This window comes from Camarhynchus parvulus, chromosome 4A, assembly GCF_901933205.1.
Source record: "Camarhynchus parvulus chromosome 4A, STF_HiC, whole genome shotgun sequence".
Taxonomy (NCBI): domain Eukaryota; kingdom Metazoa; phylum Chordata; class Aves; order Passeriformes; family Thraupidae; genus Camarhynchus; species Camarhynchus parvulus.
In genome coordinates, this window is record NC_044600.1 from 7,877,024 (window position 1) to 7,903,582 (window position 26,559).

Sequence of the window (26,559 nt, forward strand, 5' to 3'; positions counted from 1 at the left end):
TCTTAGGCAGCAAAAAGTTCAATTTCAAATTTGTCACTAATGTTAATTGTTTATGGCTAGTGTTAATTTCTCACATTCAGTGAGAGGAAAAAATAGTATAATTTCTCTACACTAGAAAAGGAGTTTCAGGACCACCGATCATTTTAAATAAATGCCATGAGAACAGGTGAAATTAGTACCAAAACCAGAGCAGCTAACAGGCAGTGTGGGAAAAAGAGAGTCTTGTACTAAATTTTCATTGTACAATCAATGAGTGTATTCATGACACAAAATTAGCCCCATCCTAGGGGTCATCAACATTTTAAAAACACTTGCAACTTTCAAAATGCCTAATTTGCTTACATTTAGATTTTTCTGGAAGACAAAAAACCACGATCACAAAAACAATTCTTCATATGAACTCGTCCCATTTCTGTGAAACACACCATTATGTTCTACTTCTAAATCATAAATGTCAAAACTCCTGTGTAATAATTAAATTATAGACAGAAAATTACAAACTGCTTTCATCTTTAGCAGCTCTGAGAACATAAATTTAAGGAAAATTCCACATTTCCTAGGCAAAGTTTTGAAAAATGCCAGTTACTTACTTCAAATATATTATGGTGGGCAAACATACAAGCTATTAATTCATTTCCAAAAACAGATTTAAAGTTTTAAAATATTCACTTAGCAGACTGGAAGAACTCTGCAATTGCAATGCCCCTATTTAGTGGCAATCTGGATAATTTAGGATCAAATGAGGACACGCTGCTTTGCATAAAATAATTGTACATAGCAAGAAAAGTACAAGCTGCTTTTAGAAAGGCCCATGGAAGAATGGCAATCTCACTTGCATTTTTAAAAACTATGAACTATTTAAATCAAATACTTTAAAGTCTTATGATTATAAACCTTTTTGTCATAAAACTTCAGACATCTGACTCATATTCAAAAATGCAATTCAGTGCTTTCACATTAAGAAATGTGGCCACATCCCTTTACCTGGCAAAGCCCCCTTCACAAACACAGAACAGAAAATAAATCAGTGAAGCTCAGAGGAGGAGAAGACTGCAGAGAGGTGGGTGGGAGGCTCAGCCCAGTGAAAGCCACCACCAGCACAGCTGCACCACTTCATCCCACCCACATCATCTGGTCAGGGAAAAAAGGGTCTAAATTCTGCAAATAACTCCAGGCTCCTATGCAAAACAGTCACATCCTTCTCATCTGTGCTGCTCTAGTGAATCACAGCAGGCTCAGGAGAGATCACACTGGAGAAAAAAAAATAATCAATAGAAGTGCATGGTGTAGAGGTCCTTGGGGTGAAATAGCATTGCACAGCTGTGATGCATGAAGACACAGTGCAAGAGTCAGCTAAACTAAGAAATGTCTGTATTTCAGCACCTTCTGCAGCTGCAGTAGTGTACTTCTCTACAGCTGAAGATGTCTTTTTGAAGCATACATAGAGAACACCAAGCAACCGTGATAACTTTGAGCTGGGACAAGCCCTTCATTGAAATAGTTCTAAGTAAAGCAGTTGTAATTCAGGGCTTTGTCTGCCAGAGGGAGCTGAAGGAAAGTGAAAAAATTCCATGCATCTCATTCCTTCAAAAGTTTCAGGGTTGTCCTACACGTTACAATTAAGGATTCTAACAAAAAGGGGGTTTAATGTAAATCCACCCCAGCTGTGTCTGGCACAGGGCATCCCTGCACTGACTCCACTACCAAAACCCTGCCCAGTGCCCTCACTCTAGGAGTGAGTCTCTCTACACTGAATGGAAACAATATCTCCATTTAACCTTTATTTAACTACTTTTTGATCAACACCATAGTGGAGATGACTGCTCCAGAGACAGACTAATAAGGAAAGCATCAAATGAGATGGTATCTAACAGCTCCTTGCACCAGCTTGTCAATAAATGCAGGGCAGCACTGCACGAAGACTGAGCTTCCAGTTAGAACAAGACACATATTGTCTGAAAATAGATTGTCATTAAAAGCCTCATTGGTCTTTTTTGCATACTCTTTTCACATACTGCTTCTAATACCCAATGTTGGGTACAGTTAAAAATCTCCCTGTGGTTAGAGGTGCTACCACACAAAACTATCATTTATATGTTACCATACCAATAACTTATTTTTTTATAGCACTTGCTAAAGAGCTTAAAAGAAAGGGGAATTGGTCTCATTTCACAAATTGATGAAGCAAGCTATTCAAACAATGTGTTCATGGGAAACTGGGATTCTGTAAAACAGCTCAGGGAAGAAGTTCACTGCACACATACTGGATAACCCCTTTCTTCCTCCCTGCATTTTCAGGTAAAAAACTTCCACCTTCAAAAACTTAACCTATAAAAACCTGCACACAAGGGTTTCACAATTTGAAAAAAAAAAAAAAAAGGCAGATGGGTATACCTTTAAATAACTCTTTTAAATGCTGAGGTCTAAGCTGATCCAGCTATCCTTAGATCAAAATTCCACCAGCAGCTTTAAAATCAGCGCAGTAGCATCGTGTGCATTTCTTGCAATCAGAACACTTTAGGAAAACCAGTTGTGCCACCTTCTGGTATTCACAAGAACTACACACCAAATATTTTAATACATTCCCATTTTAAATGGGAAAAAACCCCAGTACAAACAGAAAACTCACTTTATCTATGAAAACAATGAAAAATACTAGTTTTTTAAAGTTTTGGTTGATCTGTGCAACATCATAGCCAGGACTAGCTAGATTGGACTAGTTTGTACCCAGCCTTGAAGTCCTAAGGCCGTACTACCCAGGAGATGGATTTGATGGTCCCATTAACAAATTAAGTGAACAACTGACTCCAAAGTGTGTCAACTGCTACCTCACAACCCCTCCTAAGACAAACATTTAGTGATTCTCCCATCTTAGACAATCTCTGACACAGAAAGTAGTTATTTCTGACTGCAATTTTCTGCTGTAACTTGGAACTACAAAATGTAACTATATGAATTTAAAATAGAATTTGGGAGTTTGGTGTAGGAATCAAACCCAAGACCATGCTCAGTCCCTAATGTACCAACAGCAGAAAAAAGGTAAGACAGCTGAAACACAAGGACATCTATTCGCATGCTGACAAACCTCGGCAAACCTCTGCATATTCTTTCAGCTGTGTTTACTCAGGTCTCTGCAGTATGTGTCCCATGGTATAATCATTTTCTGGATCTCTAAACAAAGCAAAACTTACATTAATCAAAGCTTTACTTTGACATGTTCTTCCTAGTACAGGATATTTTACTCATTCTGAAGTTTGGCAGTTTCATTTTCTGGAGATGCTGAAATTACAATTTTGCCCACACAAGACAGAATGATAATACACAGGAGGGTATACAACACCATGAGAAATACAAAACATTATTTTCATCATAAGCAACACCATAAATCATGCTGCAAATAATATCTTACTTGCCTGAAAGATTTTACAAGAACCTTGAGATAACTAATATAACAGCAAAGTTGCCCAATAATACTTCAGGTGGATCATGAGAGTAACTCAGACCAGGCAGAATGTGACTGCAACCCCCTGAACAAAGTCTTGCTGCATATTGCACTAAGTGTTGCCAGGAAAATGCAACGCCATAATCCCACATAACTAACTGTTAAAATATTTTTTTTTAAAAACCATGCATTAACATCAGTCATGTCTGAGCTTCTCCCATCTCCCTGTGTATCTACAGATATTTAGAACTGGAACTGAGTAGATTCCTGCAATTTACTAAAGCATTTCTTCACTCACTTGGAACACCGATTCTAAATTTCAAACCCTATACTGCAAGCAGCATTGGTGTCTAGAGATCCAAAGGCAATCTCAAAGGAGCTCAGTACTTTCATGACAGTAAAATCCTTGAGAGCTGAAGCTTTGGAGGTCTTTGAACAGCCTATACTGAAAACATGAAAAGAAGGGAAGATTAATTCTGGGGACACGTGGGAAATCTCTGCTGAGACAAACATACATTACTCCAAAAGGACAGGATGCAGCAGTCAGATTAGGAAGGGAGGAAGGCAGGAAGGGAGGGCAGTAAACCAGATATTTATTCAGTAGGGTCGGTACTGAATTCAAAGCAAAATGCAGTTGGTAGCTTAAGATAAGATGAACATTTGCCACAAGAGTTTCTGTAAACACTGAAATAAAAACTGTTCAGTGAATAATAAACCTCTGCAGGGCAACCAAGAGTTACAGCAACTATGAACCCAGGAGTTTTACATAAACACTGCTACAGAAGACTTTTCTTTCTTTAGTGCTTCTCATCAAATTTCTGTGAACTTGTGTTCTGGCTCATATCCTGAATCAAGCAACAACATGCACAAACATACCTTCTTCTGAGTCTTTCACTAAAGTAGAAATATAAGTAAACTACCAACACCTTGCTGTCCAAAAAGCAGTTGCTGGGGAGAAGTTTCTAAAACATGACAAAGTTTTGCTGGATCTTGAAATAAATGTCCATTCAGGGACATTTTTTTGCTGTGGGAAAGGGGGCGTGCAGATGGCACTAATCAAAGACTGATTTATTTAAAGGAGAAGGCCTATTTGAAGACTACCAAGTATTTTAAATAATTACATGCAATAAATAGTTAAGAAGATTTTCAGAATTTTCAGTCATTCCATCAAGCACCTGTGTGTAAATAACTAAATACAGGATTTGTAGATAAGCAGCCTATTTATAATTGCGTTTTATCAACACCCTAGAACAACGCACAAGGCCCAGTGTGACTAAGCTTTTACTTCAGGGCTCTAATCTGATGAAAGTCTACAAAATCCAAAGGGCAAAAGTAAAATTAACTAAAATTATTGAGCCTTAGCCTTCTGGTGTTGAATGTACAAATTCTTTTTCACAGCAAATTCCAGCAATGTGATTCAGTTCATTTACCCTCCTCCTGAGCTCTGCATCAGTCTCTAAGCCAGTTCACTGGCTGGAGAACAAGGCCATTGCTGTTCTGCAACAGAGCTGCTCATTACCCCTGCAGCATGAACAGCAGAGAGATGGCTGCTCTCACTGCACAGCAAGCCAGCAGCATCACATAATTACTCCTCACAGCCCAAGCCTCTGCCACACCCCAGTGCAGAGCAGCAATGAAAAGGATTTCCGGCTGCCAATGACAGACCAGGGATGTCCTGGCCAGGGCCCTGAGCAAAGCCCAACACAGACAACTTGTACTTTGCTGTGTGGGCCAAGCTCTAATTATCTGAAAACAGAACTGAGCAGAGTCACATTGGTGCTCTAAATACCAGGAGACAGAACAAGAGAGGAGAAAACCTGGCTGTGGGAGCACAGAGGAACCCAGACAAAGGCAAAGATGCTGCTCTAGCCAGAGAGAGCAGCTAGACAAAGCCTGCAAACTCCTCTGCTGCAGCTCTGGTGTTCTGCTGCACTCCCACATTGCTCTGACTCACTCCAGTCACATCAATTTCAGCAACAGCAAACACAGCTTTGCTCCTTGTCCAGCTGGGCTTCGAGGGACTTGCTGACTTGTTGATACATGACCTCTGTGCTCTTTGGGACAACAGAAGCAAAATGAGATTTAACACATTCTCCTTGAATTAAGTTTCCTCCTGGATCCTTGGTTATCCACCTCCACCTACCTGGCTGTCAGCTCAGATTCAGCCACTCTGTAACAGGTGAGCTGGAGCAGAAGAATGAAAGCAGAATTCAGGAATTTGGAACAGGGTGTTTGCATGCTGGAAATGTTTGGAATCCAACATGATGGAGCTGGATGTGAAAACACAGCTTGGGAAAATGGAAGGAGATTAGCAAGATGCTCAAGTTTCAGCAATGCCATAGGAAGGTCAGGCATAAATATACACAGAATGTTGTGACAAGGCAGAAGAGCAGTAGTTATAGCTGGAGGTTTTCCATGACAGACATGGACATTTAAACGGTGCACGGTTATGTTCCATTGTTAAGTTTGCCATTATCTGCAGGAATTATATCAATGTCTGGATTTCAGAGTGTTCATTTATGGGATTGGAAGTCATCAGGCTGTACAACAGTGTTTTAAAAACTGAGCTGTTTCCCTGAACAGCCTTTGCTGGTCCTGCAGGATACCTGTATAATACCTCTGAAGATCACATGAAAACTTAATAGTTGCTTCAACTTTCATTCTCCAGGACTGAACATTAATGCAAATATAACCCAACACTTCTCATTATTACAAGATGTCCTTAACAACATTAGTAAGCTTAAGGTGCAGCTCATTAAAACAGATCAGTTTCAGATGCAAAACTGATCTCCCCATACAACGAGCACAAGCAAGACTGTTTTTCCAGCACAGTCTCCACCACTGTGTGATTATTTTCCAAGATATGACTGATTTTGCATCCAAGTGAACTGCAGCCTGAATCAGAGACATCCCAGATGTCCAATGACAATGGAATAATGGGAAATGTATTACCAAGCTGCACACAGGAACATACACAGTCAGAACACCTCTAGCATAAAAAAAGAGTGGAATGACTCATTTTTGAAACAACAGGAGTAATTTTTGAATGTTTTGTACATTATCAATTTAAGAACTATGCCGGTCTCTACCTAAAAGTAATACACACAGTTTAAATATAAGGTCACAATCAATAAATTACATGCAGACAAACAAATACCATACTCTCTCTCAAAGGGACAATGCCATACACACAATGGGAGTAGATTATTTTAGATTTAGGACTTTAAAGCACCTTATCATAAGCACAAAGTTGCTTTGGTTAAAGCCCTTCTTTTTAACTTGATGCATTCAAATAAACAGCAAACAGAGCAGGGAAACAATTACTCATAACCTACAACCACCAGTCATCAGGAGAGCAACGATAATCAGCAGACACCCACCCACCCAAGTGACAGAAGACAGAGAGAGGAAACAAAAGGAAAAGTGACAGTCAGCATGAGATTACACTACACTGCTAACAGGTGTCATCAGATGGAGAACTTTCAAAAGTCAGCTTTCCAGAAAAAACCTGCTTACAGTATGCTGAACATCCTACAAGCCAGCCAGACCTTCCAAGCAGCCAGGGCAGTTTGCAAGCTCACCTATCCCAGTAAAAGCAGCAGCTGACCTCCTTTGAATGAAATATGAACTATTTTAGATCCACACCTCTCTGCCTCCCACATGAAGTTCAAGTTGCAAACAGTTCCTGTGCAAAAGGCACTGGCTCACAAACCATACACTGAAGCTGCACTTGGACAGATGGCAGGACCCACAGCCATGTCTAGAGGAAACTGAACTGCATTTAACCCAGAAACATACCCAAACCAAAACCCAGCTTTTAAATATGAAAGAGAATGTTTCTGCTTTGAACCACTGTTCTTTCTTCATGAAAAAAAGAAAAAAACAGGAATACACTTGCGTCATGTTTCAATAAATTCATTAAGCCTGGATGTTAATTTCTAGTCACAGAAGAGGAACTTGGGTGTTTTCATCAAATATTCCATCACAAAGAAAACATTCTTGAATGTTGAAAATCTTGAAAAAAATTACAGATACTTTCTTTTAATGCAAGTTAACACTAAAGCTGCAAGTATTCACTCTACCAATTCCTAGGTCATTTTAGTGGCTGGTTGAAAATAAAGATTATTTGGAGAGCTAAAAGCATTTACAGGAGAAAAACTTTTTACTGAAGAGATTCATTCTTCCACTGAGATTAAGAAACCTTTACCCCTTAACAAGCATAATCACTGTCACACACACCATACTGAGACCAGATGTAACAAAAACCAGTGCCCAATAAATATGGTAAAAAGTTGGTCATTGCCTTAAAAAAATATTCACTGATTTTTTTTTTTAGTTCTTTATCTTCTAATTTTAATTCTGACATGAATATATTAAAAAAGGATTCACATCACAGTGCCAACATTTGCATTTTGAATGCTAAAGTATTCAAGTGCACATGCCTGGGAACAAAGGACAAAATCATGAACCTAGTGAGGACTGAAAGCACTTATCACTGCTATGAACACAGAGATGTGTTCATCTGCTAAATAAAATGAAGTACAAAAGAGTAACTTGAAGGAAATAGGACTGAGTAGGTACTGGTTTGGATTACTAGAGACTGGAAGCTTTCAGAGATGGAGAGAACGCATACATAAGAACTCTACTCTAAGGAAAGCTTTTATAATTTTCTTTTTCAGAGTTTCACATAATTATTCATTAAAGAGCCATTTTCCACACTAAGCAGAAACGTGACTGACCAAAACACTGCTAGGAGGTTGTGTGCACTCAGAGTGCAAGTCTGAAAAGTGAAACTTGAGACTGAATATGCTCAAGTCACCATAAATGCATCCAGCAGACAAAAGGCACTTGTGTGCCTGTTTTGGAAAAAAAAAATATATTGCTTCTAATCCAAGATCAAACCTATAAGGAAAACCCCCCGGAAGCAGCGAGCAGCATACCAATGAGTTTGGTCATTCTTCAAGACTGATTCAGCTGCTGCCAAAACATAACTTTAGTAATTTCAACTGTTGTCCTATGAATTATCTATTTAGACTGAGACAAAAGTACACTAAATCAGCCACTGAAACTACAGAATCTATTAAGATTTCTTCAGTCCAAACTTGCTAAAAGAAGGTTGCTTAATGTCAATACATGCCTTGGAACAGAAATAATTGAGCATTTATTCTTAAGATGAATGCTCAAAACAGTTTTATTAATCAAGTTAAATGAAAGGTTTAAGATGCCATTAGCAATCCAAAGGAAAAAAAGTGGAAGTGTTAAATGGCATTAACAGAAAATCCTAGTCATGAACGATGCCTCTTGCTGCAGCAATAGTTTCAATCACCTATAAAGGAAAATAAATCCTACCAACATACTGAAACACTCATAGCCAGGCTGTTACATTTCATACAGTGCTGAGGAAAGGCACATGATGGATCCCTGTCGCTTTCTCAGACGAACACTAAATCAAAAGTATTATTCCTGACAGGATGTCAGGATGTAAAGTTCCTTTACAAAGTAGTGTCAGAAACTGTTCTGCCAGCAGCACATTTCATTATAAACTTATGACCCCTAATCTTACCTTTTCCATGCAAGTATGATGTCCCTATTCAATTGCAAAATGCATGAAAACTAATAAAGTTATTTATATTTGAGCATGCAGCTCAAAAATTTTATACAGAAACATATTGCACTACAAAAATTTTTATTTTTCTTGTTTCTTTGAAAGAATGAACCCAGTTACTCCCACATAAATTAACCACATCAGCCAAACTACCATTATGGGCATGCAAAGTACAGCACAAGATAATATAAATAATGCTATAGCTTCTATGTTCACATTATAAAGGAACAATTATGTTTTAAGTGAGGATTTAATTTCTAGAAAAGACACTGAAATAAGGTTAGTGAAATTTCTGTTGGGTTAAGGCAATCAACTCTGCATTAAATGACTGCTGAAGTCTGTGGAGTCTATCTCCTGTTTACTATAAGAAATTTAGACTTGTGGTTTCAAAAAAGCCTACATCACAGAAAACCACAAAACAGATCAGACATTCTAAAACATAGAATCACATCGAATCACAAGTTTCCAATATCTAAAATGAAAAGATGGGAACTTTTCCCTTCGCAAGGATACACTTGTCTCATTTTTCCATCAAAAATCTCTCTTGAAAACATGTTAAGAACCAAATTACTTTCTAATTAAAACCAATATTAAGTCATTTTTGTCACCACAAAGCATTCCAGACAATGAAGATATTCTGTATTACAAAAAAGGGGAAAAAAACCTACTGAACTTTACTCATTTTTCTCTTTGCCAACAAAGCATCAAGAATTGAAATTCAAAAGCTGAAGTAGGTTTTCAGACATTTTAATATTATAAAGCCTTGGGTTAAAGTGACAGTATTTATATCAAAATAATCTTCTCATTTCTTCTCTTCTGCCCACATGCTACCTCGAGTTTTGGGCAGATCTTTATTTATGCCTTTTATCTTGCCTGCAGCAGTACATCACTAGGGACGTGCAGTTTTGCCTGACTGGTAATTTGTTTGCTGGGAGCACTAAAGAAAGAGAGTTTTGTTTGCAGGATCCTGTCCCTTGGCATGAAAGTGAAGACATAGGAAATATGAAGGGTGCTGTTTCTCTAAAAAACTCACATATTCAGTTCAGCAAAAGCCTTAAATAAATGCAGTTACATTGCTAAATTATTTTTATCAATTTATGTCATCAGTTAGGGTAAGACATCTTCTAGAAGTGTGTTCTGCAGGTGTAAAGAATTACTGACAAATAGACAACCATTTTCCACAATTTTTTCTACAACATCTGCAAGATGCAGCCTTTTCTGCCTTATTGTCTAGTCAGGTAAAATCCATCTTTCACAAAATTAAATTGTTCTGGCTTCTGACAAGCCCTACATTTCCTAATCTTTGAAACTACTCAAGCGTCTTCCTGCCTTGTCTCTTCAGCCATATTAATTTACTACAACACATCCATCCAAAACTCCTGCTTCTCTCACTACATCCAGCATGAAAAGCTGCTTTCTGATGCCCTACAGGGCTCAGCTTTGCTGGTTTTGCAGCAATTTTTCCCCTCAATTAGATCACCCTTTGGCAATGCAGCCAGCAAACACTTCTGTGCTCTCTGCCATGGGACCCCTAACACACCAAAAAAGAAGAAGCAACAATAATTTCTCCTTCAAAACACCAAGTGGCAATGGCAATGGCACTCAGCAGTCAGTGATGATTTATGGCAACTATCCCTGCTTAGGCACTGGAGTAGATTTTGCACAGATCCCCAGACAACCCACAAGCTCTTACAGCAAGAATTGGGAGCTCCAGGCTGGCACAGCACAGGCACAGCTTTAGAAGTGCAATTAAGCAGCAATTGTTAAGGTAACACTTTGCATCTTGCAATCCCATTACAAAAACCTTGGTCATTTCTGATCAAAAGCCACTAAAACTAACCATGACTGAGGGGTGCAAGCTGACTGCAGAGCTCTCTGCTAGCACAGCAACAGCAGAGACTCAGCCTTCCCATCACAGGATATTCTGATCCAGCTGCAAACACCCACATGCAACATCTGTTGAGTCAGGGCTGCTTAGGAGCAAGGATTAAAGAGGGCATCAGACAACATTTTGAAAAATATTCCCCATGGATTTTTCTCTTTAACTGAAAATACTACGACACTGTTCCTTCTCACAAAAAGAAAAAAAAAGATCAACAACAAAACTGTTCTGTTTGGCTCCTTGAAGCAAAAGCAATTTTTAATAAGTTGTGCAAAACTGTCCAAAGGCCAAATTTTAAGGAAGCTTTGTTAATAAAAAAACCCAACACACTTCATATTGCACTGAAGAGTTCACCAAAATTCAGCTGTAGGCAAAGTCAGCATGTGTTGGATCAGTTCAGACTTCCTGAAATGCCATTTACAAGCAGTGAATTTCAGGTAAGCCACATACACTAAAAATGAAGTGAGACTCATGGGACAGGATTCACTACAATGAACTCCATCATACAAAACCATATTTAAAATCAGTGCAAGTAATTCTTGTTTTATGTAAACCATTCTACTGCAAAATTAGCTCATACAGCACACAGAACACTGCTAAAGCAGCATAAACACCTGGCTTGTGAAAAATGCACTCTGGCAAGCAGGAGAAACCCAGCAAAGGACACATTACCAATGTGCAGAGAGTAAAGCTCCAAAAGATCTATTGCTTTGCCCTCACCATCCTAAAACACTTCCCAAAACAACTCAGAAGGACACCTGTACCAAATCAGAATACAAACTGCTTCACTGCACAGCCACTGCAACCTTTAATAAGACATTGTACAGCAGCAAAATAAACCTCTTGTGCTGTTACTTGGAGAAAGCAAAACCCTTCCACAGCCTTAATGAAATCTAATCTATAATCTCAAAACCATTGAGCAATTTCAATCCCTGCATAACATTTGCAGGAACACAACTGTGCTTCTGTGCTCCCAAGCTGCACAGGATTATTTCACTGCCTAAGTACACTGGCATCTTGGCTCTCAAGTCAGTCCCTGTCTTGGCAGATAGGGGCCAATTCCTATATTGAGCTCCAAGAGGGACAAGTCTGACAATACCAGAGTCATTGTATAACTTCAGCACAAACAGAGTTGCATTTTACAGAAAGATTTATGTAACTTAAGTTTAAAAGCAGATCTGTCTGTTAAGACATTCAGGGAGATATAGGACAAAGCATAGCTGGAACACGCTTTTAGAGAAATTTTAATCCACTATCTCATGTCTGCCACAAGTCACCTGAGGGCCCTCCCTTTGTACATTACTTCTAAAGTTGATCTGCTCCAAATGAGCTTTTCTGTCCATTTTCATGGCCTAGAAGATGACACTGCTTCCACACCCCTGCCTGCTGCAGCCTCAGACAGAGCAGGGACAGAAACTCTTCCCACCAACACCTCCCCTCAAATGGGGCAAGCACAGAAACCCCCATTCCTACAGGCAGCCCATGACCTCGGTCAGGGCTCCCTGAAAGGACAGCCTTTAACCACTGCACTCAACATAAAGTGGCAGAAAACAGAATTTTTACAATGCTGAGGTATGTGTATTAAAATAGTGTCTTAAATGAAATATTCTTCTGAATTTTAAGTCAGATGATCAATGATCAACTTTTTCATACCCGGATTTGCATAATGAACCAAATTTAAACTCACATATCTATGGTGAAATTAATCAAATTATTATTAGCTGGCCCAAAAGTATCTAATCAATTTATAAGTGCTCTTAAAATGTGAACTTAAAGATTTCCCATCTCTCAGTATTCTGTAAAGGACTTTCATCTGCACTTTCCAACCCTCATAAAGCCTTTCCCTGATATAAGTCACCTGTGGCTACAACTTATTAAAGCTCATTCATCATCACCTACACTTAATAAACCCACAGTGATGAAATAAACTCTGCTGACAAAAGGTTGATTAGATAAGCATTGCATGTAAGAAAAAAACTGTACAGAAGAAATCCAGCAAAGTGAAAGAAAAACCTGGATTGTCTCCACAAAGACAACAGGACCATGACATTTGGATCCCACTTTTCCTCACTACCAAGTGAAAAAAATCCTGCTATGAAACCAGCTGCTGACTGTCAATTATTTTAAGAGCATAAAGTTTTATGTGGTTACAGAGAGGAAAGGCCAACAGAACACATTAATCAACCCATTCATGAGGAAACTGAATAGCTTGGATACAGCATGTCCCTTCAGTGCCCAGCTTGTCACATACAGTCCCTGATCTAGTGACTACCAAGGGCACAGCTCAAACACCTTCTACTGTTGCCCAAATTAGACTCACTCAGACATGGGCAGAAGTCAAGCAGAACACGGCACCCTCATTCAGCCTGTCCAGAAATAACCAGCATTGGGAATGCTGTGCATCTCTGCATTTTGGTTGAACTCATGTTAAATATTATCCACTTTAGAATCCCACTCAAGAATTGATATTTCTGAAGTTTATTAATTTACGAATCAATATTACATAGAAAATGAAAAAGCTTTTATTGGGTATTTGTTCTTCGTTAGCTAAGTTACTTTTAAACTTAATGGACTAAGTTGCAGTGTATATTTCAAGTCCTTTAAAACCTTTGAGCATTCAAAAGGCGAAATGTTTTTCAATTTTCCACCAGAAATTCTACACATCAAGTACACAGTAATAACAACAAAAAGAACAACGGTAACAGGAAAAAAACAATTTCCTTTATCTAGTCCACAAACTTGATAAATACTTCTCAAGATATTACAGCATAAAGGTTGAAGGCAAGGTTAGGATCAGGCAGAACTGGCAAAGGAACCCATTCCTTCAGCTCCATCCTGCACCAAAAATTAAATTAAATCCTCAACTTATCCCATTATATTTTACACACATTCACCCTTGCAGTAATGCATTAGACCTAATGGAACTGTCCACAAAGATATTACCTGTTATTGCAGCTACCAATGCTGACACAGAGTATTAATGTAGGGAAATCCCAAAACACTCTTCATGGTGGGTGTCATTAGCTGTGAGCCTCATCCACTCAAGCATCAGAGCACAACCTGACCCAGCCCAGTGCTGAAGACCATGAAAAGCTGACTGCTGTGCAACTGAAAGGTCCTAACAGCAACCATCTGTACAAATCAAATGCTAGCCACACAAAATAACTGCTGCCATTTTACAGAAAGTCTTTTCTGAAAATGACCTCTTCTGAAAATATAGTCAGCATCTGTAAATAAGCTCCAGGAAAAATGTATGTATTACCAAATTACTGTAGCATCACCATAAGAACACTTCAAGGTATAAAGACTGATACTTGGAACATTTATACCTACACTTCTTGTTCAATTAAAAAAAATCAAGGTCCAATTTTATTAAGCAGATAATATTAAGAGATTTTTTTAAATAATGAAGTAATGAAGAATATTGCATATTATCATTGCTACTCAGCCAACTGCAGCTAAAACTTCACAGACTTTGTCCACAAGAGATCTCAACACAACAGAGTAAATCAAATCAACACTATCTCCTGGGTAAGTCAGCTGGATCAGGACAAGGATTTCTCCTGCTGCTTCATAAAGAATCCAGCATCTGGCCAGGAGATTGTTATGAAAAAATCCTCACACAGCCTCCCTGAACCAGCAAGCAGAGCCTGGAAGAAGCCAAGGGAAAGATGACTACAAGCCAACATTTTCTTTAAGCTGATTTTCTCTTGAGTGAAAGCAAGACAGACTTTCAAATCAGGCACTTATGCAGATGCTAAACCAGAATGAGGACATTAAGCAATAGTGACTTTTTTTAATTAGTTACTTACAAATCACAAAACAGTATCTAAGAAAATATCCAAAAGTCTCCAGGAAGAGGGAAGTCTAAAAACCATTTAACCTTTCTCTTAGATCCAGGTAACAAGAAAGGCAAGTCACGTCTAGGAACCCAAACTGGTTCCTACCTAGCAGTTGAAGCAATTACAAGTCTGTTGTAATAAAAGGATTTTTCTTCAAGAAAAGAACAAAGAAAAAAAAATTCACTGTGTAGCTTTAATGCTATAAACATAGGAAAACTTAGAAATCAAGGTGCCTGAGGTTAAGAGCAGTTCTTCTAACTTGAGCTCTTCCTTGCCAAGAAAAGCACTGAAGTTGTCCACAAAGGCACTATTCTCCTAGATAATTATCATTAGAACAAAGCAGCAGCTCCAGAGTATCAAAGTTTATGGTTTAAAAGAAAACACTCAAGAACACATTACTCATATTATACTTACACACAAAAAAAAAAAGAAGCACAAAGACTATCACGGAAAATCCTAAAATAACATGCTGCTTTAATTCACAACTGTTACTGGAAATCTGGCAAAAAAAAGGAAACACTGGGACTAATTACTCCAAAGGAATGCTGGCTGAGGAGCTGAGCACTAAAAGCACAGCATTTTTATGGAATCCATCTGAAAAATAAGACATTGCATCACCTAATTGTGCTCTCTAAAAACGACCTTGTCTCCACAAAAGCAAATCCCTTAAATACTTATTTAGGTACAGTTATACTCCATCACAGAGGTTCTTTCTTCCCTGTAATATTTTAGCAGTGTGGTTTAGCTGCTTGATCCCAGAATATTGTTGTTTATTCCAGCAGAAAAGAACTGAAAACTTTCAGGAAAGCTTCTACTGACTGCTATTATTCCCATCATCTTTACAGCAGATATAGCAGACATGCAACCCAAAACTGGACAAGGACAATAAAATGTCAAGAACCTGACATGCAGAATAAGCTTCTGTAAGTAACAAGTTAACCCTGCTAGAGGTTCCCCATGCCCACCATGTCAGGGGTTTTACTGCAGTCTAGAACACTTTCAGCAGCCAACAGTAAAAGCCTTTGGTAGACTGAGTACTACAGACAAGTGAAGCATTGTGGTTAATCCCTTATGAAACCATACATGGCTCTGTCCTCCAGCTCTCTCCTTCAACAATGAGCTTTGTCTATGGTTCCCATGAAGGGCTTTACACTCACAGCTTCCCAGACTCAAATGAAACTTTTAGACAAATGGCACAGTTATTCTAAGTTAGAGAATTAAAAAAAAAATAATTCCCACATTAGCATTTTGGGCTTTTTAGAAAACACACATCAGTTACTCACAAAGAGTCTCTCCACATCATCTCTGACAAGCGGAAATATCTCCTCTGTTCTTCATGCACCTGTAGTCAAACAGAAAAGAACTGAAGCAGAGTCACAGACAGACATCCCCAAATAGCACCTGGCTCTCTGATCCCATGGATTTTCACAAAATGAACCAAGATTTGTTCCAAACATTCATGCACAATCTGTTTCCCCATTTCACTTACTTTCTCTGGTAAAATTACAGAGATGAAGGAGCACAAAAGCAAGAAAAGTGTTTCCTGTTTGCGTGCATTAGGCTGCTCTTTGCTGTGGAAACAAGGATGAATTATGAAAACTAATCAAGTGAACAGAGAGCACATGCCCTAGATTTTTCAAATAATCTCTTGGTTTAACCCAGTTGTTCCTGAGCCTGCCTATCCCATGAACAATTTACTAAAATGGAAGCTGTGACTCAATAAGCCACCTTTTAAGGGAGAGAGAAACGGCTCAAATTATTTATAAGCAAGACGTAATCACATTAATTTGTATAGAAGAGGCCAAAATCTTAATGACTTCCATTTCTAAGATCTAATACAGCTGATAAACAAACTCCTCCTTTTTTTTTCTTTTTATGTCTCAGGAGTGTGTATCTTACAGCCTTTAACCAAAATGAAAGACTACAGACTATATTCTGGCTTGTGAAATCATACCTCCACTTGAAGGGACAGTGAAAAAGTTGTAACACTTCTATTTGTTGACACTTATTAGCAAACTTTGCAAAATATAAACTAGGCAATACCCCTGAAAAGAGCCACACTTCAGATTTTCAGTCTTTTATACATTTTACATTTATAAACATAACTGAATGATAAAAACTTAGCAGCAATATGCACTGGGTATTTCTTTAAAGCAATTTGCTATTAATTCATAGCCCAAAGAAGAAATTTCTTTTTCTTAGTCAATACTTTAAAAATACAGAAGCAAATTTTTAGATAAGGTCACAGTGGCAGCTTATATATAACAGAAAATAAAAGCTTCTGCAAATCATCCTCTCCCCTTCAAGTGCTCTATACCATGACAAATAAAATTTTGACTTCAGAGAGTAGACACAAGCTCTCCTAATTTAAGAGCCTGTCTAAAATCTTATTTTGCTAAAGCAGACTGAGACATTTAGTGGAAGGAGATAGCACACAGTATTTGTAAGCATGAATTATAAATTCAGTGTATGCTTTGCAATACTTTAAACATGCCACAACTGAGACAGCATCAAACAGAATTGTTTAATAGCAGCTAACTTGCCCACTCCCTCCCACTGACACTACAGCAGCTGGCAGAATAAAGTGGTTCTTGATGTTGTTACACCTCAGGACATCCTCTTGTTTCAAACAAACTTTAGGTTCTCTTCTTTTAAACAAGTCAGCTGAGTGAATGGGATGGATTTTATCCATCCTCCATTACAAAACTAGCACTCAAAAAGTGCCACATCACCTGAGCTGTTCTGCTACCATCATTACTCCATTATTTGTGAAGTCCTGTGTGATGTGTAGTGTGGTTCCTGCAATTAGGATGGGTGCTTAAGTCTCAGTCCTTGTTTTACCAACCTGTGGACACTACACAGGCTTCTCTAATGAAAGCTTTACACAACAGTAGGAAGGGATCAAAAAAATTCCATGCTGAAATAGAATTTTTCATACCCAGAAAAATTTCAGTCAACTTTCATCTTTAGCAATAGAGCTTCTATCATCCTCAGTGTTGATTCTACATTCCCAGCATGCAAATATCAGAAATTCACACCTCTGCTTATACCTCTGCCAGAGAAAGGACAAATCTGATCACCAGCACAAACCTGCATGCCCCTGTCAGGAGCTGAATTTCTCACTAGTGTGCAAGGTCCTGAGGTCTCTGGTTTGCACTTGTAGTTGCTGTTATATTTTGCCATCATTCTTTCAGAAATGCCAAAAGTAGTACATTTATTAATGAATAAGGATTCATTTCCTATATAAACCATTACATTTGTTCTAACCATCTTCAGCCTGAATACAGGAAGACCATTTAAAAGAGGTGTGGTTGAGACCCATGTAAAATTGTTGAGCATTCCTGAGAAGTATAAACTGTTTCTACTTCCAACTCCATAAAGCAAACACACTACATGCATTGTTGTATGCCACTGAATGCAACTCATGTGGTGGGTACCCTGTGAAACTTATTTTTACACCTGTAATTCATCTGTCAGGAAGCTCTAGATTATTCATGGTAGATAGTGCACACTGCTTATGTAGGTTACTTGTATCGGTTACAGCCAGCTCTTCAGAAACAACAGCAGAGGAGTGACACAAGGCATGCCAAGGAGTGACAAAGTGTGCAGGGCACAGCCTAGGAAGCCACTGAATGAACAAGCCCACACTTCCTCGGGGGCAAATGTGAGCATCCAGGGAATGTGAGAAACACCTGTCAGGTCAGAGGCCAGACCTCAGCAAACATCATTCCTACAGCAGGCAAGTTGGCTTTAAATGAGTCTCAGAAATCACACAGCAGATGCTGCAACTGAGCCTGACCTACAGTGGTAACACAGTCCTTCCTCCAGCACAGCAGACAACCTGAATCAAAGCTAACAAAACACAACTGCTGAAAAGCAGAGTGCTGGAGAAATGCACGGAGCAAGAGGTCGAATTCTCCCTTGGGAGCACTACTGAGGGCCACAGCCCCAAGCTACTTGGTTTCACCCAACCTTGCCTACCTTGTGACCCAGCTGCACAAGCCACCAGCAAACAGCTGTGAGGGACAAGCAGAGCCAGCACAGCCAGTGCTGTCCCACCAGAGAGACAGGGAGATGCTGCTCTCCAGGGCAGCTGCAAATCCCCAGCACCCACTGGGCAAAGACAGAAGGAAGCAGCACTGTCCCTTCCAGCAGCAACTGATTCAATCTGACATTGAACTGTGCTCTTAAAAGAATGGTTTTAATCTCTATATAAGTAATAGTAGGAGAATCTCTCTCTAAATACAGAGAAGACATACCTAAAAAAGCATTATCATCTTAGAAGTCAGATGCAGACTATCCTGATGTAGGCAGTTTTCAGCATGGACTTCGTACACGTTTCTGGAGAATAGCACAGCCTCCCAGTTTTTATAACAGGCATCAGAGTAGTATTACTCAAGAGCAGCACTACCCTATATCGACTACCACCTGATAATCATTACCAAGTAGAATAATTTACTGACTTCCACCCATAAACCAGAAGTACATAAGTACTTAAACATTTTCTATAAAAATCCAGTCCAGACACAAAAGCAACCCCATATTATAGACTACAGAAAATATAACTGAAGCTACCAATTAGCTTCAGTCAAAGTGCTGCATTTTGAAAAACTCAGTGTCATTAATTTGAAGCCAACAGTCAAAATACAACTCTAGGCAGCAGAACAGATCTTATCCTAATGGAAATTTTGCAATTGTGAAGAAGTCTTACCCACCAAAAGCAGTGCTACCATGCTTGTCAACTGCAGTTACAGAATGGCCTTCATTAATGTACTTTAAAAATATATTTGATAAAAATTTTACTCAACATATTCTAGAAACACAAAATAAAACAAGCTTCAGCATGCTCACACAAGCTTAGAAGTCTTCAGTAATTCTTCAAGTATTAAAAAACCCAAGCTTCTTGGTATAGTATTTCACTCACACAGGAAGAGAAAACAGTTCCCTGAAGCAGACCCAGTCATTAATACACCACATATAAATGGCACCTAAGTGAAACACCTGAAGTTTAAAATGGCACCATAGGCAAGAAGAAAGTGCTGTTTTATACTGAATAGCTGTGCTAAGCCTGGCAGACCTAGGTTGGATGCCCTTATATTACACTCTCAACACTGGGAGCTTCAGCAATTACAGCACAGTATAATCCTGTCCCAAGGAATGAATGGACTTCTGTCCACTCCCTTGAGCCCTAAGCAGATCAACTTCCCACACAGCAATCCCAGCCTGGGACCAAAGAGAGGGGGACAAGGAACAGGCTGCAGATGACACACTGCAGTGACAGTGAGTCTAATATGCCAGCACAGGGAGGGAACAAGGATGGAGCAGGGACCAGTGCCCCAAAACACAAGAAAGCAAGTGCAAGACAAGCCAGCTCCTGTGAGAGCCACAATGACCTGACAGGTCAGTGACTCACCCGGGTCTAGCTCTGCTCCTGGACAGCAGCACTGCTCTGTCTCTTCTGCCCTTGCCTCAAACATCTGCACCCCCTTGTCATCCCCAGCTGCAGATCCAAGCATTGTTCAGAGCTGTCAGCATTGTCCAGATGATCTGTCAGTGGCAGCTGCCCAAAATGCTGTCGTCTTCGCACTGCTGCTCCTACGGGCAGAGCAGGCCCCTACCAGTGACAGTGCCCACAACTCCTGCTGTCTGCTGTGTCCAGACAACAAGGCAGCTTCCATGCCACCCCTCTCCTAAAGGTAATGTGAGCTTCTGCCTCCATGCTTATAACTGGAGGAAGGTTTTCAATCATTATCTCTCAAGAGTGCTGACAGTACAAAGTTAGGAGTCTTACCCTCCATGGATTGCTTCCATTCTCCAGGAGCTCTGTTCTGGACAGTCTGTGTCACAGATTTAGAGGCACCAACTGCCACCAACTACTCTGGAAGGGTTAATGAAAAGGCCAGTTGCCATCAGACTGGAAACAAGTGATAAAAGCAGGAAGTAAAAGAGAAGCTGTGAAGCCTCCTGGTAAAACAAAGCACACACACTTCAGCAGACTGAAATCTTCCAGCCTTCACAAGTGACTCCCAGATAGCCAGTATACATTACCTGGCAATAAAAGCAAAAAGAGCTCAGAATATTAAACCCCATTTTCCCATTTTCTGCTGTAAATAAACCTTTTGGCACCCTCTCCTACATCACATACCAGAGTATCAGAACCACCTGCATCACTGAGAAATTGAATCCTTGGTATTTCCTTATGGCTACCATTCAAGGATCCTTATGACAAGGCACCTTGGAATCACTTTCCACTTAACTCCAAGCCTTCCCTCCTGCTGTTACTTCCATCAACAATGTCCTTTACCGGGAGGCTTCTCCTAATCTACATATGCAAATAAAGGCCTCAGAAAAATGCTCCTAGATGAAGTTAGACCGTATGATTTCCAATAGCAATCACTGTCAGCAAGCTTCCTAATTGTGCAGTGCTGTTATGGGCAAAGGTGGAAGCTCAGGGAACACCAGGCTGCAGATAACTCAGAAGCATCAGTGTGCCTTTATTGTCTTTGTAAAGCTGTTCTGAGCCGAGCTTGAAATGGCACAAACACTGAACTGACTTGTGCACACTCTTGCACACCTGCTCACACTCATGCACACCCACTCACACTCTTTCACACCCACCCATTCTTGCACACTACTCACACTCATGCACACTCTCGCACACTACTCACACTCGCTCACACTCTTGCACACCTGCTCACACTCATGCACACTCCCTGCTTTATCCTAAGCCTCACAAATGACATGAGAGCTGAGTCAGATGCACTTCACCTGTTGGTCATTCAGCTTTAGTTAGTGGCACATGGATGTTTTCTAACACAATAGCTTTAAAAGCAAAATGAGATTTGGATTTCTGATGATACTTGTGCTAGAAATGGACATTAAGAACTTCTCAAACACAAGGATCTACAACAACAGTCCAGCTTTTTTGGCTCAAATAACCACCTTGAAGGAAAGACCAGAAGAGAAGCCACACAATCTTTAGGTAACTGATTAGCAGGTAACAAAAAAACCCAGGATCATTCTAGATGTCCCAACCTCTCAAACAGTAAATTTGCTAAATAAGACAGTTCAAAACGAAGCAATGCTTTACCTCTGAGCAGCACAGCTTAAATTGTTAGCTCAGTCAATCTACAATCAGAAAAAGTAAACTGAAGCTTTAGCTGCATTCTGGAAAAATTTCAAAGCTATTTAATATTCTACAAATATATACATTTATCTTCTTCAGGTAAGCTGAACAAACTTCTCAGAAAGCCAAAAGTAATCAGTCTTGGCAGAATCTGCTTGGAGTGACATACCCTACTTTGTACAAAGCACTAAGCTTCCTGTGTCTTTATCAGCTCTGCTAATAAAGAACGTAAAGGCTCTGTGATTTGATCTACAAGAATTTAACAATAATAGTTTGTTCATCAAATGAGAGTGCTGATATTTTCAAGATGTTCACAGTGCCTGACATCTCAAGGATGTAAACCAGCTTTTGAAACCCTTGGAGAAAAACTGCTCCCACAAAAGAATTAAACATGACATGGTCAGAGTCCTACAAAAGAAAATAAAATAATTTTTCATTTTAACATTTGCATGTTAAGTATTTACAGAACTGTGAAGAGTTTAGATTACAGGAGTTTTCAAGAGATATACATTTTCAATGGACTAGATCCAAATTATTATATGTAACAATACAAAAGCCTTCTAATTTCTGTCCCAGTGAAGGCTGACAAATTGTGTAGGTTTTCTGCAGACACTGTTGATACTTTACAAATATATTACTCACCCACACAGTCTCTCAAGTAATCTATTTTGTACCAGGAAAATTAATTAGAATAATTTTCAATTAGTTAATTTAAGGATGTCTACTGCAACATCTGGAAATTGCTATGTAAAGAATACAGAGCATGTACATACATGAATATTTACACATCCTTCAAGCTAGGAAGTCTCAGGATACCAACAACACAAAAATATCAGAATATTTTGATCAACACTCAAGAATATCTTCAAAGCTATCTTGCTTTTTTGGCTACACAAACTATTTAATCAACCTCTGTTACACACTAAGTTTCATATAAGAAAAGCACCACACAAAAGTGGGACAGGAAAGCTCAGACTGGAGACCTAATCAGCCAGGCTACCTGTCCAACAGCAGTCAATTCAGGAGCAGTGGCAGTGAAAGGACACTGCCTTCTGGCAGCTTCTCTCTGTCAGGGTTTTAGGGACTTCCTCCCACAAACTGCATCTGGAATTCAGCCTTGAGCACTTCAAAATCCACTTTTTTTCCTTCCACTAATTTATCTAATCACATTTCAATCTAATTTGCACTCAAGGTATCCCATTACAATGGAGTCTTGATATAATTATACACTGGGTAACAATGGAGTCTCACAATATAATTGCACATTACAGGAAAGCATCCTTCAGCTACCACCTCAATAATTTCTTAATGCACCACCCCTAGCAGCTTCCCACCTTCAATGCCATACTGACTGCAGAGACTTCCCCACCTCATAATACTTTTTTAGGCATATATTCTCTGTATTTAGAGTAATAATGCACAGCTTCCCAAAGAATGCTCCCCTGCTGGTCCAACCCTCTGATCCACTGTGCTACCTCTTTACTGCCTGGAAAGCTGGGAGCACCTCCACACCAGCTGCACAGTATGTGCCTGGTTGTGTAAATTGAACAGAAATGGTTTCACTGGGGTTTAGTCACTAAAAGAAAATTATTTGCATACATAAGTTATCTCAACTTTCTTACTGTTCATGGCAGGATCCCAGGGCAATGTTCCGCCATTCCCAAGCAGTCCAGGTTAATTTTGACATCTAGAACAAGGTTTGGGAAGAGAAAAAAATTGTCACACACGTTTGCACACTATTATTCACTGTAGATGTTATTTTAAAGAACTGCAGGGTAGAGCATCTCCAACAGAGTTAACTATTGGCTTCTGCAGCCCTTTGAGCTCTGTCTCTAGTGTGAGTGGAAAATTGGATAGCCCTGCTTCTTGCCTGAAGGGAAAGTTCACATAACTCACTAAAAATCTGTGGCATCCTGCTCTTTTCCATGTGTATGGAATATTTCATGCAGAATCCCACAAGATCACAGCTCCACATAAAAATCTATTTCAACAGTAGCACAGAAGAAAAAAAGTCAGCTCTTATTTTTGCATTGAAGCTCCTGAGGCAGACACTGTTTCAGAATCACAGCCACCACTTCATGTCAATCACAAAGTGCACACAAGCCACAGGAGGTACAGAAGTCCTAACAGAAGTAATACCTTGCACCATGATCCCAAGCCAAGCCCCCTTCTCACAAATTCCCCCCAGCAGCTGCTACCACAGCAGGAAGCTCTGGCTGGGCTTGCACAGAGAGCACCAGTCACAGCGGAGTTGAAATAGCACAAAGTTACAGTGAAAAGTCATCTTACAGCCATGAACAATGGGATAGAGGGATTTAGGAGACAGTGCACTTCTTTTTAATGCTGAAAATATAGCATAACCAATTTGAAAGGAGAACAGCAGACAGTTACCCCAAAACACAAGCAGCAATCAGCAGTGCTGTTATGTACACTGGCAATATTTTTTTTAATTCATTCTAACATAAAGCAGAGCGAAGAAATGCTGGCAATAATGCTGCTGGCTCTCATTTCCTCTGCATTTCCTCTCAGAAAAGAAAAAAACAAAAACATTGCACTTGGCAACCCATATTCTCACACCGTTAGCACCAGACAGTGAGGGTCACTTCTATAATTCAATGAATGAACAGTGTTTTTTTCAAATACAAGCCCTTGCCAATCAAATTATTTATCCAGTTAAAACAATAAAGCAATGCTAACAACAAAATCACTAAGAAAGTGTGAGTTAACCAATAATAATGGATCAGAAGCACTATGGGACATTTATACTTCTTAACCAAAACAAAGGGTTTACCTGAAGATAAAGGGCTATGGCAATCTTATTTTATGAAGCTTTTGATACTCCTCCTTAAAATGTGTCAAATTATATTGCTTTCATATATGCACAGCTATGGATGGCAGCAATCAGAATGACTCAAGTTCCAGAAGTAAAATGCCACTGTGTCAGAAATGGCACACACAATTCACCAGGAAGCCCCTCACACAGTTTGTTTTGGTGAAGAAGGCCAGAAAGCCATGAAGTTACAAAGTAGTTTTTGGTGGTTTCTTACTCCCTTTAATACCACGAGTAAGATCCAGCTCCTCCCATGCCCTATGAGCACATTTTGCCCAACCTGCAGGGTGGCAGAGCCGTGTCAGGCTGCCCCAGTGACACACACGAGCATCACTGCAGGGCCTTGTGAAAGGCTCTTAGTAATGAAAATCTCAGACAATGTCAGACTTGTTAGACACATCTGGGATGGCACTGAAACAATAAAGTCAATACAAAGACAGCATTTTCTCCTCTGACCCATTCATTTTTTCCTCCCCCCATTTGTTTTTCTGCCATTATTTATTCCTGACTCCTTGTTTAGGACTATGAAGTGTTGTCATGCAACCTCCTACCTTGCACATTCACGTTTTCCAGCCCAAGTCCCTCCTACCATCAATTTTACTAATGAATAAACAATCTGAACTAGTAGTGGGAGCTGGTTTCAACCAAAACATGGACTCTTCTGTACACACATGGGGAAGACAAGGCACTGCTGCACAGCAGCCCCACACCACATGCCCTGGCACCAGGCAGCACCACCACAAGGGTGCCAGCACTGCCATCCCCTGGTTCCACATGAAATCTGTCTAAATTTAATCACTTCTTTCACTCCACACCAGCAGATCATTACAGCCTAACCAGAAAACACACACATCCCCCATGAGGATGATGAAGTGGAATTTTCTTATTTCAGCTGTAATCACAGGGTTATTTGCAGGGACAAACCACATTTCTGCCTCCAAGCAGCCCTTGGGCTTGTGAACCTCTGCCCTAGGTTTGGATCTCCTCCTCTAGGAACAGCTGTGCCATGGAAGAGCTCAGCACCCTTGGCTGCTTGTCCCTGCTCTCTGCCATAAGGCTCCAGCTGAGCTGCTCTTAAGTACTTTCTAACCTATTTACTCAGGATCAACCAATACAAAGAGTGATTATTTAGGCTGTTAAAACCACTCCAGCTTATTTTGGTTGACATTCTGCAGAAGAGCTCACATAAATGTTTAAGCTGCCAGAGGTAAGGTTTACAACCCCCTTACTGAAATATTTTCTGCTCCTACAAACTAGGAATGGTATCCAACAGCAAGAGAAAGCCAGCAGCAGACAAGAAATCCCTGCTGTCATCCCAAAAGAAGCCAGGGCATTTGGCACACTCATCATCACTGAAGAAATCAATTTTAAGAGGAGGACAAGTCCATTGTACATCTGCTCAGCCCTTTCTCTCAAAAAAGACATAACTTGGAGCTGCATGAGCCAGGAGAGCCATGTAAGCACCTACAATAACAATTAACACAAACCCCTGCCCTTAAAGGAAGGCAAGACATGCTGGTAAAAGTCCACCACAGGCTACAAGAAAGAGGAAACTGTCACCACCACAGGCTGGACTACTTGCTTACTAAGATGTTACCAACAGTTGTAACTGTTCCGTTATACAGTCATACCCAACCCTACCCACTGCCACCAAACACCAGAAGAATAACCGGTGGAAGAAAGACTACATCAGCATAGCAGGATTTGGGAAAGGAACAGAAAGTGCCTTTTTGTTCTGCACATGGGAGGGGCTATCATAACAAGGTCTTGGTGCATCACTCTGGCTCTTAATTATCATCAGGTATGCACACCAGCTAGAACACCATGAAAAA

The 26,559-nt window shown here is 39.8% G+C and overlaps 1 protein-coding gene across 3 annotated transcripts in view; it reads right to left on the reverse strand.

Annotated features, from left to right (window-relative positions):
- Window positions 1-26,559, reverse strand: part of KLHL13 (kelch like family member 13) — a 74,478-nt gene that overhangs the window by 40,728 nt on the left and 7,191 nt on the right. Inside the window, exons 2-3 of one of the 3 annotated variants that reach the window (XM_030967991.1) lie at window positions 23,520-23,584; window positions 16,055-16,113 (exon numbers count right to left, since the gene is read on the reverse strand). In XM_030967991.1, the coding sequence (XP_030823851.1) occupies window positions 16,055-16,074 (20 nt within the window). In that variant the 5' untranslated portion in view covers window positions 16,075-16,113; window positions 23,520-23,584. Of the gene's footprint in view, window positions 1-16,054; window positions 16,114-23,519; window positions 23,585-26,559 lie in introns of those variants that run through there. The other 2 variants (XM_030967992.1, XM_030967990.1) reach the window with 2 other exon arrangements.